General features: G+C 43.7%; 1 protein-coding gene across 1 annotated transcript in view; it reads left to right on the top strand.

Annotated features, from left to right (window-relative positions):
* Positions 1-15,125, top strand: part of Ptprt (protein tyrosine phosphatase receptor type T) — a 1,134,114-nt gene that overhangs the window by 968,075 nt on the left and 150,914 nt on the right. Inside the window, exon 14 of the mRNA XM_051143721.1 lies at positions 7,243-7,378. Coding sequence (XP_050999678.1) covers positions 7,243-7,378 — 136 coding nt within the window. The remainder of the gene's footprint in view (positions 1-7,242; positions 7,379-15,125) is intronic.

Genomic DNA, 15,125 nt, shown 5'->3' with positions numbered 1-15,125 from the left:
ATCTAGTCGATGTTTTTCTCCTGTATCAACATCACACTCACTACTGAAAAATATCTGGAATACACATCTTTTTCATTATAAAAAAAAAAAAAAAAAGTCAGCTATAGCATTTGTTTCTCTCCAGGCTTCTCGCTCCCCTCCTGTTCACTACAATTTCTACCCTCAAAGGCTGCCAAAGTAGTTCATGATCACAATTACAAAAACTTTGAATGCTTCGGGATGCAATTTGTAAAGTCTAGAGGCTTGAATCTAATGAAGTAGCCAGATGCTCTCCTACCAACTCGTTTCCTATCTTGGACTTCAATTCCATCTTAAAATAGCCTACCGGTTAGAGAATTCGCTTCCAGCCAAGTCAAGCGCGTATCCAATGCATACCTGACTTCAGCAGAGCCAGGAAGTTACCCAGCTTCCTTATCTGCTCCCTGTTGTCTCCACTTGGCAAAACATCCATAATCAGAGATGCCTGCGATGCTTAAAACCTTCCTTGGCATAGAGGTAGCAGCTCAGAGTTGGGGGTTTCAAAGGTTTTCTCTGCTGGGTGCCAGCTACATGCAAAGCCAAAGTAAAGACAGAGAAACTGTTCAACAAAAGAAGTCATTAAGTAGACAGGGGTAAACTGCCAGCACAGTAAGATTTGCCTGAGATAAGCCACACTGGGGATAATATGCCCTTGGATAGCTGAGAGGCCACTGTGTGTTTTAAAGAGTGTAGCGTTTCGGAACTGCGTCCCCAAGAGCCAGCCTCCTTTCTTTACCCTCAGCAATGATCACCAGCATGGGTTATGCACCCACTGGGATTTACTTGGGGTTTATCAATTGCAATTAGATGCTCTTCATCTGTGACTTCTATTTTTGCTGCATATCCTTACAGGGAAAATTCTCTGAAGTGCAGCTATGAACTTGGGCTGGATGCCAGAGAGGGTGCTTTGAGAGTGAATCATTAATCCCTTGTTGCCAAATGAAGTTACTGCTGCCATTATTAAGTCATCCAGATGTAAGCCTGATAATGGGCCCTGCCTATGTGAGCAGAGTCAAGTGCATCACTACAGGGATGGGAACTCTGCCTGCCTTTACTTGGATGGAGCCAGGTAGCCGACTGCGGGGAGGTGTGGCTCCAGCCTCTGGCTCCCAAAGCTTACAGACACCCTGAAACCAGTACCCAAACTGTAGTACCATCAGAACAGCCACGTGTGCAGTTCCTTAGAGTTTGTCAGCGACTTCACCTCCTTGACGACACCTGATCCTGAGAAAAACCTTTGGAACTTTGCCATTTTCTCTCAATTTTTAAAAACTAAGGATATTAAATCACATGGTGTTTCCTGGGTTTGATCAAGGTCACTCAATTAGTTAGCAATGGCATGTTGATATAAAGTCAAGGATTTCTGCTTGAAGCCCATCACTTTGGGCCACTATCATGAAAGTATAGTCATCATCTCAACATCAGATGAGGCCCCAAGGACATGTCGTCCATGGAAATCTCCTTTCACTGTTGGTGACATGTCTTCTGCCTCAGTGGAAAACCTGAGAGAAGGCAGGACAGGGAGGAAAATAGAAAGTATGGAAGTCCCTGAACTATAAGGATGACAGGGGGTAGTCACCAAGAGTATGGACACCACTGAAGTTAAGGGACACCCAAGTTAAGATGGAGAAGCCATGTCAACTGATAGTGAAAGAGGGTCTGGGCCCAGTGAGCTTGCTGAGTCTAAAATGGTGAAGGCTTTATTGAACATCCAGCATTCAAGGAAGTCGGAACAGGTAGAAAAGTAGGAGCCAGAATTAATTAACTAAGTAAAAAAGAAAAGTAGGAGCCAGTAAACAAGGAAAGGTGACCTCTTCAATGGGACTTGGGAATGATGATGATTTTCATACTGTCACTACTTCATGATGGAGCATGGGTAAGGAATCTTTGGCTAAAATACAGATGAGAGAAACAGTGTTAGATTCCGGCGGATAGTCCTTCCCATTGAAAGGCTCCATCTTATCATTCCCTAGTCCACTCCATCACTTCTAGGCTTTGACATCTTGAATGAAATAGATCAAGTGTGTTCTGCCATCTACAATGTCCTGTTAATGGCCAGAAAGCAAGAACTGGATCTCATCAGAACAGAACCTCTAGACAACAGAAAAGTTCTTCATCTGACTAACATACCTCTGAGGTCAGTGTTCTGTGGATTTTGTCACACACTTGAAGCACACAGGGACTGCTAAAATGGAGCTGCTGTTTCCATAGGCATAGAGTAGAGCCTTTGAGTCTGAAGTTTTAATAAGCTCCCAGGTGATGCTGGTGTTCCTGACTGTTGGGTCACTTTCTCAGTATCAAGTCTCTTGGTTTATCGTCCCCCTAGAGATCTCTCTCATTCAGTTGAATATATAGCTACACAAGATGCATCAGAGAGCTCAGATGAGTACCAAGTAGCATAGACCAGCTCTGCTCTTGCCAACAAAAGTCATGGGAGTCCCTGGGGGAAATTCAGAATGAGATAGCTGCTTAGTAGCACTGTAGAATCGGGGAGGGAGACAAACATAGCCCTTCACCTCATGTAAGGAGCTAGAATTGAGGGTGGGGAGAAACCTTCAAAAAAAAAAAAAAAACTAAGCACTGTACCTTAGCTACTGGGTTTCTGTCTTCAAGAATAGACATCGAGAAAACATAAAGTCGGGTGCGAACTGGGGACTAAAGCTGGGAGGGGATAAGACTCCAAGTCATCACAGCTTGCAGGAAAGAGCAGAGGCTAGTGACTGCTGCTTTGAGAAAACTAATGAAGCCTTTGAGAGTGAGTACTCAGAGCTTAGAGGGCACAGCTGGCTGGGGGACAAGGTCAGTCCCATACGCTCATGTGGGAGACAGCTGAATCAGTAAGCTGAGTTCACAAGACTGTTTTTGATGACCACATCACACAGGGGACCCAAGGAGAGCCTTAAAGCTTATCTAATTGGATAAATTATCACCTGGTGCCTCATTGCCAATTCTAATTTACTTGGATTATGCTCCTGTTGGGTCCTGTGGAAGCCAAGGGTGGAGAGGATGTAACCAAATCCCTTATCTTCTTTCCAGTCCCAGGCTGAAAGATGGAAGTCATGAGAGTCAGAGACTGTTAGGAACTGGGATTGATTCTAAGCTATACTCTGAGGGAGTGCCAGCCCTATCTCTTTGAGCATCCCTTTTGGGTTTCGGGGGCATTGGGTCATGCAGGCAGCCTTTGATTTTCCAGCCTTAGTAGTGGCACCTGTAAAACAGTGGTCATCTTGCTAGGTGGTCCTGTGAGAAGCCAGCCTTGATGTGCTTCCCCACAACTCTGATGTCAGCTCTCCTTCTGGTCACTGAGCATCTCCAGTGTCAGCGGAAGTATTCACACCAGAAGCGTCACTGGCACTTGCCATGTCCTTATTCCAATTCTTTCTCTTGGGTCACCCATGGATCTTGTCTTAGACTGAATGGTTCTAAGCAAGGCTTTCACTCTTCATGTGACAACCCAGAATCTAGATGCTCCTCTGTTGTCCTCGAGTGTGTACCACTGGCTGGTCGTGGTCACCACTGAAGGTGCTACTATTGAAACCATCTTGTTCTTTGAGGTAAGGTTTCCTAATCCTTTAACTAAGAACTTCACTTACCATGGAGCATGGCACCTGATCCTACCCTAGACACAGGGATTGGCACAGCTGATCATTTCCTGCTTCTGGAAATCTCATATTGTATTAGTTCTAGGACCCTGTGGTCATCCAGGTTTTCTTTCCCTGTGTGGATGCTCATGTTTTGTATATAAGTGTGTCTACCTCTACCTGGACACTGTGGAGCTTTAAATCTTTCTTCCGGTTTCTCCTTTTTCTGTTCTTCCCTTCCTGGGTAATCTCATTAGTTCCCCACTACAAATATCATCTGTGGCTATTTAAGAAACAATCCTTTTGCCTCCAACCTAGACTTTCCCTCCAGGCTCTAGACTTGCACTTTCACCTTTAATTTCAATTTGACTCTAAAGTTTTTCTTCTTGTACAGTTTCTAGAACACACAAACCCCACCATCATCTACCCTGTTGTGCAAACCAAAAATCTCTGTCTACTATTGTTATTGTTTTCTTCTTGATTCCCCCTTGCTCCATCCATTGCCAATTTTCACTATATTTATTTCAGGTAATTATCCCTTTTATTACATCTCCAAATCCCCACAGCTATTCCTTGAGTCTTTGTGACTATCATCTTCTCCTTGGATGCCCACAATAGTCTCCAAGTTCATTTCTCCAAGCCGCTTTGGCTCCACATAGAACCTGAGATGATGTGTTGGAAATATAAATGTGACCACCTCGCTGCCTCATGGACAGCATTTAAATGGCTGCCTGTATTCCTTGGGCTGCAGAACAAAGCTCACAGGCTACAGTGTCCTGTGTAAACTGGCTCCTGCTTCCCTCTCCAGCATCTTTCTTAGCCTTTTCTCCTTCCTTTATACCTTTTAAGTACTACATTTCTGCCATACACCAGGCCCCTTGCCAGTCACACAGCCTGACCCTGGGTGTCGGTTTTACTGCCTCTTTCTTCTTTCCTTGTCAGGCTACAACCTTAGTGTTTACCCTGCTGGCCATTTCCTCCCAGAAGTGACTAACTTCCCTGCCAAGCTCTTTCTAAGAGGCCATGTGCCTCTCTGTCCAAACCCTTAACAAAACTGGGAGTTTGTCATTACTAATCCTTGCTTTCTTGAGTATGTCCTCACAATTACAAATGTCAGGGATCGCAAACTCTCTGAGGACAGAGACTGTGTCTGTTTCACTCACCACAGTGTCTCTAGATGCCAGCCACTAGTGGGTGCTTACAAATACTTACTTAAGAAATGTGGTGTGAGTCCCATTAGACCAAGTGACAACAGGGGTCTTTTATAGGAAGAAAGTCTCAAGGGATCTCTGCCTGGAGCTCCTATCCTCTAGAACAGGACCTTGGAACAGGCACTAAGTGAAGTCTAGCTCCACCAGTGACTCAATGTTCTAGGGCCAACCTTTTCTCCAAATATAAAGACTGTCAGTATTGGAGAGCTTTGTGATTTGAGGAGTTCTCATCTTAGTGGGCTTGATATATCCAATCTCATGAATGGGAGTCCACTTAGGAGCCACTCAGAAATACCCCAACTCTGCAACGTCAGGATGCCCTGGCTAAAGATGCATTGCCTATTCCCACGTGCACCAGCGAGTCACTAGGTTGAATGAATGACAGAGCTTTGTCAAATAACCTTGGGGCTAGGTGAGCTGGGCTTGCCCTTATCGGGAGAGGGAACTAATAAAATATATCACCTTTAAGCACTTCTAAGAGAAGGTGTTTTGACCCCACAGAGATGTTAGTTTGGCCCCAGCACTTGGTCATACAGGAGCTAAAGATGCGTGACTGGATGAATAAATCAATAGTTCTGGCCTGTGCCTGTCTATGTCACTCCACAGTCATCACAGTGACTGTGAGAGTCCTTTGCTAGATGCTAGCATTGCTACAATAAAAAGGACACAGCGTCTACTCTTGAAGGCCTCCCATTCCCACCAAGGACACTCAGCTAGATAAGCCAACTTGCCAAAGTTAACTAAAGTTTGAGGAAAGTGCCTGGAGAGAATATGCACTCTACATTCATAAGCAAAAAAAAAAAAAGAAAAGAAAAAAAGAAAAAAGAAAAACATCAGTGTGCTGGAGGCCTGCTCTTAAACAGCGCTGAGTTTGAGGAGTCAGGTTCGAAATTTTGTGTTGAAGAGTAACCTTTCAACTCAATGCTCAGCTGAGTTCTATGAATACATGACTAACAGCAAAAGAAAACTCAGTTTGGGTCCATGAGGACAAATGTGTGTGGGCAGAGACATTATCCCTTCAGCCAAACACCAAACAACCATAAACATTTAGCGAGCCCCTATTATGAGTCAGGATCTGTGCTAACATGGGAAACCAAGATAAATGAAGCATAATTCTACCCCCGAGGAGCTTGCAGACCAGTGGAAAAGACAGATGTGAAAACAAGCAACTAATAATATCAGTACATTGTGGCAAGAGATATTGTGAGGTGTGGGCAAAGTGTTATAAAATGTTATCAGAACTTAGAGGAAAGAGAAACTCTGCCAGAGGCACGGGAGGCCACAGAAGGTATATTGGCTGATGAAGGATGAACCGGTGCTGATGTTGCAGAAAAGTAGAGATGAGTTTGGGAAAAGGCACTTCCAACTTTAGGCTGCCTCACGAAAATGTGATTCTAATGGGGAAATAAAGACAGCAGGAGAAAATTGCCCTAGGATGCCGGTAACCCATGGACCACTCTCCAGAATGTCTGAAACAGGAAATTGCCTCCCATCCTTAGTAAACACATGAGAAGGTTGGGCTCTGCCTGTCTTTGCTTACTTGCTTTTGCTATGGAGCAAGTAAAACAGTTGTTTTTAGGAGAGATGGGTTGAGGAGCTAGGGGCTTCAGAAGCTGTATTCAAGGTGTCTGACCACTGAGGTCAGAGTTTGGAGTTACCTGGGAGACCTCTCTTCTAACATTAGTACCCATGCTACTTCTGGCAAGTCTTCTGTTTTTGTTTGTTTGTTTGTTTTGTTTTGTTTTTTGTTTTGTTTTGGTTTTTTTTTTCCCCCTTCAAGGTCTGCCTTGTTTGTGAAGACCGGCCAAGTTAGAGCCCTGAACCACCTATATAAGCTTACAGACATAATAAGTGGCCATTTCCTACATTTCTTTACCATAGATTGAATCAACAAGTTAGCATATAATATTATATAATTTAATTGCCAAAATTGAAATTCATCACATTTTCTGAACCCAAGGCAATTCCCTTTGATCTACCATTTTTTTTCCTCTACTATTTGCCAAAAGAATGAAACAAAAAGATCCCTTACAACACAGTGATTTTAATTGTGGTATCTTGACATGAAACTATTATTTTCATTACATAATCTGAAACATAATTGTCTGAACCCAAGAACTAAATGGTGGGCTGAGGCTTGAACTCTTGTAGCAAAGCAGCATAAAGAATAAAATCCTATGCTCCCACATGGTAGGAATGGAACCTGGGAAACTTTTAATTGCTTAGCATGTTAGTTTTATAGTCCCTAAGAGGGCATCATAGTATTCCCAACATCTAGTGGGATTGAGTCGCAAAGGGGAGTAAATAGAGCAATGTATTTGAAGCTCTCAGCACAGTGCCTGGCACATAGTTAGCTTTAATAAATAGACGCTGTTGCCACTGTCACCATGTGAGCTGCTGCAACATCATCCTCCTTCCCTTGTTCTCCCCAGGTGCTTCCACCCAGAACTCTAACACTGTCGAGCCAGAGAAGCAGGTAGACAACACGGTGAAGATGGCAGGTGTAATTGCTGGCCTCCTCATGTTCATCATCATCCTCTTGGGCGTGATGCTGACCATCAAAAGGAGGTGAGTCCTGACACTGCCGAGAAGACCCCAGCACCACCCTGTGGCCAGGCCATTGCTCTGTAAAGTACTTTCCAGTAGAGCTCGTCCAACAGAACACTTGCATTCCTTGTGCCATTGCTTGAGAGCTATGTGCTGCCTCTTTGGCAAGGGGCTTTGAGGAGACCAGCTGTTAACATGGGCGGTGGTCCTTATGGCTCCCTTGTTGTGCCATGGGGTTTGGTTTACAATGAAGTAAATCTTTGCGGAATTAACTACTCTGTATGATTGACGATGCCCTCAAGATGGTTGGAGAACTCCAGGAACACAGATGAACACAGGGAAATAATGCACCACCTTTCTTACCTGCATTTCCCAATATCCACTGGTGGAGAGCAGTACTGCCCCCCCCCATGCTGCCTTCAGCACCTCCAAAGGAGTGAGGCTCCAGAGACCCTCCTACTTGAGACTTCTTCCTACTCCACATCTCTCCAAACTTTCCCATCTAAATGTTACTGCTTATTATCTTTTACCAGGATCTTTTCCACCTTTTCCTGGGCACCCATGGGCAACCAATACAGCTTTTCTTATTTGTGTGTATTTGCTTTCCCAAATCACATCGCTAACGATAGCAAGGGTGGTACCTTCCTTGCAAAGCTTCAACCTCCCCCACTCATCTTCTGCTTAAGATATAGCAACAGGCCTGAAGATAGTCCAAGGGAACTAAAGAGAGGGATGGAAAATGCAAACCATGGGTATGAGCTACCGTTATCATTAGGGATCATTATAGCTTCCTCAAGACTGGGTCCCCTGACCATCTCTGTTTAGCCTTTAGCTGTCACTGGGTTGGCACACTTACTTCTCATACCTCTTCTCAGTTTCACTGCCAGGCTCCAGTCATGGCCTCCATCCTTCCACTTTCCAGCCAAATCTAAGAGGGCGTCATCCATGTTACAGTAACATCTGTCAGAGCCCCGTCTATCCATGATAAAAAAAACAGTAGACTACACCAGTCTCTAATGTAGCACCTGAGACCAGAGCTTGGGTTTAGATACCTATGGAGTCCAGGAGAGCACCGATGAGAAGCACCAGGCAATTTCTATGATCTTCAAGTTGAAAGGCACTTTTGAAGCTTGTTCTCCACCAGATTAAAGAAACAAAATGTCCCCAAAGACAGCTCCAGCTTCTACTCAAGGAGTCACATGAGTACCAATGAAGAAGAAAATAGAAAAGCAAATGTCCTTATTTCCAGCCACAGATGAGTCAGAAACCCTGGCTCTGTCATTGTATATGCAGCCAGTCTTTTCTCAGCCACGTAGCCACCAATCTCTCTCTCTCTCTCTCTCTCTCTCTCTCTCTCTCTCTCTCTCTCTCTCTCTCTCTCTCTCTCTCTCTCTCACACACACACACACACACACACACACACACACACACACACGGTTAGGTTTTGATTCGTCTGGACTTCTTTCTTTCTTTTTATTTAGTTAAATTATTCACATAACAACTCAATTGTTATCCCATAACTTGTATCCTCCCATCCCTCCCTCCCTCCTGCTTTCACCCTATTCCCCTCCCCTAGGTTTATGACTGTGAGGGCCCTCCTCCCCCACTATATGGTCATAGGCTATCAAGTCTCATCTTGGTAGCCTGCTTATCCTTTCTTTGAGTGCCTCTTCACCAAGAGGAGGTGGTCAAGTATGGGGCACCAGAGTTCATGTCAAAGTCAGTCCCCACTCTCCACATAACTGTGGAGAATGTCCTGTCCATTGGCTAGATCAGAGTAGGAGTTCAATGTTTACTACTAGTATTGTCCTTGGTTAGTGCAATGTCAGTCTTATTTCTAACCAGGATATCTTCTTCCTAAGACTTGGCCTTCTATTTATATAGTTTGTCTAATATTAGCATATCTCTTCTAAAGTACCCGCAGAATGGCTTATGAATTAAGATTCTCAACCAGCTATTGATTTTCACATTGAAAAAAACTAGAGTAAAGGGAAAGTACCATGTTATCTTTGGGGATAAAGAGACTTCAGAGAGCTAAACATGGCACTTCATTGTTATCTCATCATCATTGATAAAACATGGCCATACTATTTGTCCTGGTGATTAATCAACCAGCTGCTATTGTTTGAGGTAGAGCATAAACTTTGAGTTCTCTGGGAGCGATAAGCATATTGAACATATGAGATCACTGGCAGGTGCCTTGTCCTTGCAGGTGTATTAGAGTTAGAGGTGAGTCTAGGACTGTCTACATGGAAAAGTGGCCAACTCCGTGGAATTGACTCTCTTTGATAGACATGAAATTTCCTGATTTGTAAGTCAGATGTGTTCTTGCAATTTTGCTCTTTCTAAAGCCTGGCTTAACCTACGTCACCATCAACTGTGAGCTTGTGAAAAAAAAAATTCACTTCCTTCTCAGCAGCTATTTCTGAAATGTGTGATTTTCTGGGAGGGAGGAAAGGAGTGGCTTTCTGTTTCCAGGGTGAGAGCATGTACAAAGTGAGTCTTCCATGTAGTTTTAACCTATTCCCGGTATTTTTATCACCCCTTATGTCTATAAAACTGTCAGACGCAACCAACAGATATCACATGATCCCCATTTCATCCCCCCAAAGCAAACCCCAGACCCTATGGCAGTGCACAGCTTGGGGTTGCTGATCTGCACTTACGTATGGGTATATGGGCATGTTTCTGCTGGGGGCTAAGAATAATTCACAGACAGGAGGGAGAGGGAAATGGATTAACGAAGAGTAGAGGAGACGTAGATGCAGGGGGAAAGAAAGGAAATGAGTAAAGGTAAGGCAGGAAAAGGAAAGAAAGAAATTAAGCATGGATCGGCTTCTTTCTACTACCCCAAAGTGTTTTCCCATGACTAGCGATGCCTCAAGGATAGTGAAGGCCATTGTGAATTCATTTCATTCTGTGGAATTCTTCTAACTGCAGCCCTGTGTATCAATTTGGGGACATAAAGTCAATTTAGTCCACTACTACCCTGCTGCTAGCCAAAACGCTGCCCATAGCAGCTTGCAAGGGGGAGGGACAGAAACACTGGGATAATAAGCACATTACAGCTCCGGAAGCCTGTGTGAGGGCCCTACCACAGTCCCACTATCACCCACACACCCACAGTTCCTCAACCCAGGGGTTCTCAGAGGCGAGATATGTGCTATATGCCTCTCACTGGCTTGCCCTTGTCACAGCCATCCCCCTGTCCTCCTCAGTCACAGACATGGTGACTCTGTCTTCTCTGCTCCCTATCCCTCTAAGTCTTTTTTTTAAAAATATTTTATTAAATTGATTTATTCATTATTTTACATCCCAATCACAGCCCCCTCCCTCCTTTCCTCCTGGTCCCATCCTCTTTCCCCTTTCCCCCTCCTCTTCTCAGAAAAGGTGAGACCTCCCTTAAAAACCTACCCTAGCACATCGAGCTGTGTCAGGACTAAGCGCATCTTCTTCCATTGTGAAGCCAGATAAGGCAGCACAGCTAAGGGAAAGTGATTCAAAAGCAGGCAACAGGGTCCGTATAAGAACCAACCCCTGCTCCGCTTGCTAGGGGACCCACATGAAAACCAAGCTGCCCATCAGTTACATATGTGTCGTGGCCCTAGGTCCAGTCCATGCATGCCCTTTGGTTGGTGTTTCAGGCTCTATAAGCCCACTTGGGCCTAGGTTAGTTGACTCTGTTGGTCTTCTTGAGTTCATGTCCTCTCCAGGACCTTTTATCCTCCCCTCCACCCCCGCACTTCCACAAGACTCCCTGAGCTCAGCCTAATGTTTGTCTGTGGGTCTCAGCATCTGTTTTGATCCAGTGCTGGGTGGAGGCTCTCAGAGGACGGTTATGTTAGACTCCTGTCTGCAAACATAGGATCATTCACGGCTACAGCCACAGATGTTTCCATAAACACAGATGTCCCCAGATTCTCCCTCTCAGGGGTTCACCGCCATTGATAGTAAAGCTCTCTTGTCACTTTCCGATCTGTCTTCTTGCTGGCAGGTTCCTTTTGGAAGATAACTAGAAAGCAACCAGAAAATGTACTTGAAGTGAAGAGGATAAAAAGAAGGACTCAATGAAGAAATTAATTTATATTTGGATGACTTAAGAAAGAAGCGAGGAAAGGAAATGAGAAGGAAAAAAAATCAGTAAAACCTGAAAATGATCTTTCCTTAGACTCGTTTTATCCTGGAGAGGGGGTTCTTTAGAGGTAAAAGACAAACAGTGTTGTCAATGGGAGGTTTAAATAAGATTCTTTTATGGTTTCCAAAGAGCTGAACTTAAAGTTTAGAATTATTTTTGAATCACTCTTGACTGATGTTCTTTGATTTTGGAGGATTATAACAATATAATAATAAGCATACATAATGTGGGCATTATGAAAAGGGGACCCTGAGCTCTTCCCCGACACACTTGATTTCCAATGTGGTTTTAGCCATGTTCACGGCAAAATATCCATCCATGGTCTACCATTAGTGAATTATTCTGTCTTTTGCTTCTGGATCTACCAGTTGTTTTTTTTTTTTTTTTTTTTTTTTCTTTTTTTTTATTAATTTATTCTTGTTACATCTCAATGTTTATCCCATCCCTTGTATCCTCCCATTCCTCCCCCGCCCCATTTTCCCATTATTCCCCTCCCCTATGACTGTTGGATCTACCAGTTGTATCTAGACTTCAGACTGTTCCAGAATGGATCCTCTAAGACACATGCCATGCCATTACATTGCGACACATGGATATGTGAAAGGCCCTCTTTGCAGTCCAGAATTCATGTTACCCTTTACTGTCTTACTTCAGAGTCCCTAGACAATATCCTCCAAAGAGTAGACAAGCAAGAGGTTGTGAGGCTGCCTAGGTTGTTGCTTACTTATAATACCATAGAACACTGGATACTCTCAATGCAAATTACAGCAGAAAACCCAACTGCCTTAATGAGTACTGCTTGACGGTTGAAGCTGTCATTAGCCAATTGCATATAGAACCTCTACAAATGAGTGTTGGTTGGGGTGTAATATTCCATGCATATGTCCACAGGTTTCATGTAGTCCCGTGTCAAGCTTCTTTGGGATTCACTTCTTGGAGCCTGAGCATGGATGGGGTCTGTTGTAGCTTCCTTTCTGTTGCTATGATACAAACTGTCTAAATAAAGCAACTTTGTGGGGGAAGGCTTATATCAGTCTACACGTTACATTCTATCCTTGAGGGCAGTCACAGCAGGAACTCAAGCAGAATCTTTGGTTCTTTGTTTTTGAGACATGGTTTCTCTGTGTAACAGAGTGCTGTCCTGGACTTGCTTTATAGACCAGGCTGGCCTCAGACTCACAGAGACCCTCCTGCCTCTGCCTCCCGAGTCCTGGGATTAAAGGTGTAAGCCACCATGCCTGGCTTTTTAGCAGATTCTTGAAGGCATGCTTGCTTACAACAAAAACACAAAATGAGGCATAGTGGCACACACCTTTAATCCCAGAACTCTGGGTAGCAGAGGTAGGTGGAATGCTGTGAGTTCAAGACCAGCCTGGTTTAAAAAGTGAGTACAAGACAGCTGGGACTTATGGGGGACTATTCAGACTTTGTTTCATATACCTACATAAAGAATTAGAATGTTTAATACCAACAGGAACACTCATCTCTCACTGTACCAAATTTATTCCAAAACAATGTCCATTGTGCTAACAGCATTGCTGCAAATGGCATTCACACACTGACCTCATTTCTTCATGTTCTGCTTAAACTGCTGAGTGTTTGGATTGCATTCCCACCCTTCTAATGATCACAGTTACATAGGTCTCTTGATGCTTTTGTTCTGTTGTTGATTTGTTTTTATAAATGGTAAGTGCAATTCAAAGGGGTTGTATGAGTTGGCCAAAGTGCTGGGATAAGCTTAGAAATAAATCCAAACTGTGATTCTGGAACCTAGGATGCAAATTTTCACCAATCCCAAAAGACCAGTAGATTGCAAGCAAAGCATAGCGCAGGAAACGGGCTCAGGCTCACAGGCCACTTTCCATCTCTTAATTTTACTCTGCTCTGGTTTTGGACATATGTTTCCCCAGATGAAATATTCTGACATATTTCTTTGCCTACAAGATTGTTATCACTGTCAAACTTTGACCCCCGAGTTCTTTCAAATATGACTACCTAGTATGACGGCCTAGCAATGTCTCCCCACATTCCAATCCCAGCAGGATGGCCCATTGTATTCATCCCTCCTGCTGCCTGCACAAGTCTTCCTTTGTGTGTTTGTCACATAACCTAGTGGTGATCTGTTTGCTGGACTGAAGAAGGAAGTGACCCATGAGGGTAAGGGACTTCTGCTCCAGGCCTCTCTCACTAGAATTTTCTTACCCTTGGACATCCATTGAGTATTTCAGAGTCAAAGTAGAAGTCACTGCCTATCTCCCAACCAGCTCCCAGTCTCATATCTCCACTTTATTGAAAGGCACTGCTTTCTATCCTATTTATCAAGCACATGGGGTTTTTATCGCTATCAACTCCTTTAAGCCAGCATCTTTGTGTTTTGATGGTTATATATTATCATTGTCCTTGTCTCTTCCCGGGGTAGACCTCTCGTGTGAGGGTCTCCTCTCTGGCTTCTCTCTGATTGCTTCAGTCCATCCCTCCACAGTCCCCAGGATAATGCTGCAAATTTCAAATCAATCTCCCTAGCCTTTGTCTAAAGCACCAGTGGTTCTTCGTGGGTTGGGGCTGAGGGAAATGCTCAAGTTCAACTCCTCTGGAAAACTGTCTCATGTGCTTCTCTACCCCTGCTCACTGTGGTCTTTCAGGCCCCCTAGTATCACGCTGATTCCTAGAGCTGTATTTGTGAAATTGCTTGTGTTGATGCTTGTGTTCCTCATAGGACCAACTTTTTACCTCTATAACAATCAAATTCCGAACAATCACCTTCTCCAGTAGAGCCTTCCTAGCCTCCAATCTAGGCATAATCTCACCCCAATTTGGATGTCCACTGTGAAGGTCCACCTCACATTATGAATCCTCTTTGTCATAATGTACACCCACTCCATCTCTTTCCCAGATTACCAGCTGTGTTTCCTGATCCCCACTTATCTCAAACATGCCTTGCAGATACTGGGAATTTCCTACCAAAAAAAAAAAAAAAAAAAAAAAGAACCTGAGTGGATTATCCCAGTAAAATTAAAACAGCTGAGGGGCAGTATTGTCTCTGAATGATTAGATGATCATTCAGGATATAGATGTAAATATAAGTATCCAGCATCAATGATGTACCAGGTCCTAATACCGATGAGAAGCCTGGAAGGTACTTTTTTTAGCTATCCGTGGTCTGTGCCGTCAGAGACCACATTATTTGGAAAGAAAAACTAAATACGAACAAAAGAGTGAGAACAGCAGAAAACCTAAGTTCCACAGGACCAGCTAAAAGAGACAGGGCACATTACTGGGTTATAGTATACCTGTGCACATACATGTATATATGTGTATATGAGTGTGTGTGCGTATGCATGTGCATATGATGTATGTCGGACAACTGAAACACAAAGAGTATTAGAAAACTACCCAAAATCGCATGACAGTACAGTGCTGTGTCTCAAACTTAGGCAATCTCATGTTCATACTCTTAAATAATACTGTCTAACCTGGATGAAGTTGGGATAGTAAATTGTGTGGCGTGATTTTGAAAGGGTCACTGAAATGCAAAAAAAAAAAAAAAAAAAAAAAAAAAATGAAATGTGTCATCTTGTACCCGCCCATCTTATCATGTGTGCAGAGAAGGAACCCATCCCGCCTCCCCTTTCC

Source organism: Acomys russatus, chromosome 4, assembly GCF_903995435.1.
Source record: "Acomys russatus chromosome 4, mAcoRus1.1, whole genome shotgun sequence".
Taxonomy (NCBI): domain Eukaryota; kingdom Metazoa; phylum Chordata; class Mammalia; order Rodentia; family Muridae; genus Acomys; species Acomys russatus.
Note: the sequence above shows the minus strand (reverse complement) of the source record. Positions and strands in the feature narration are given on the sequence as shown.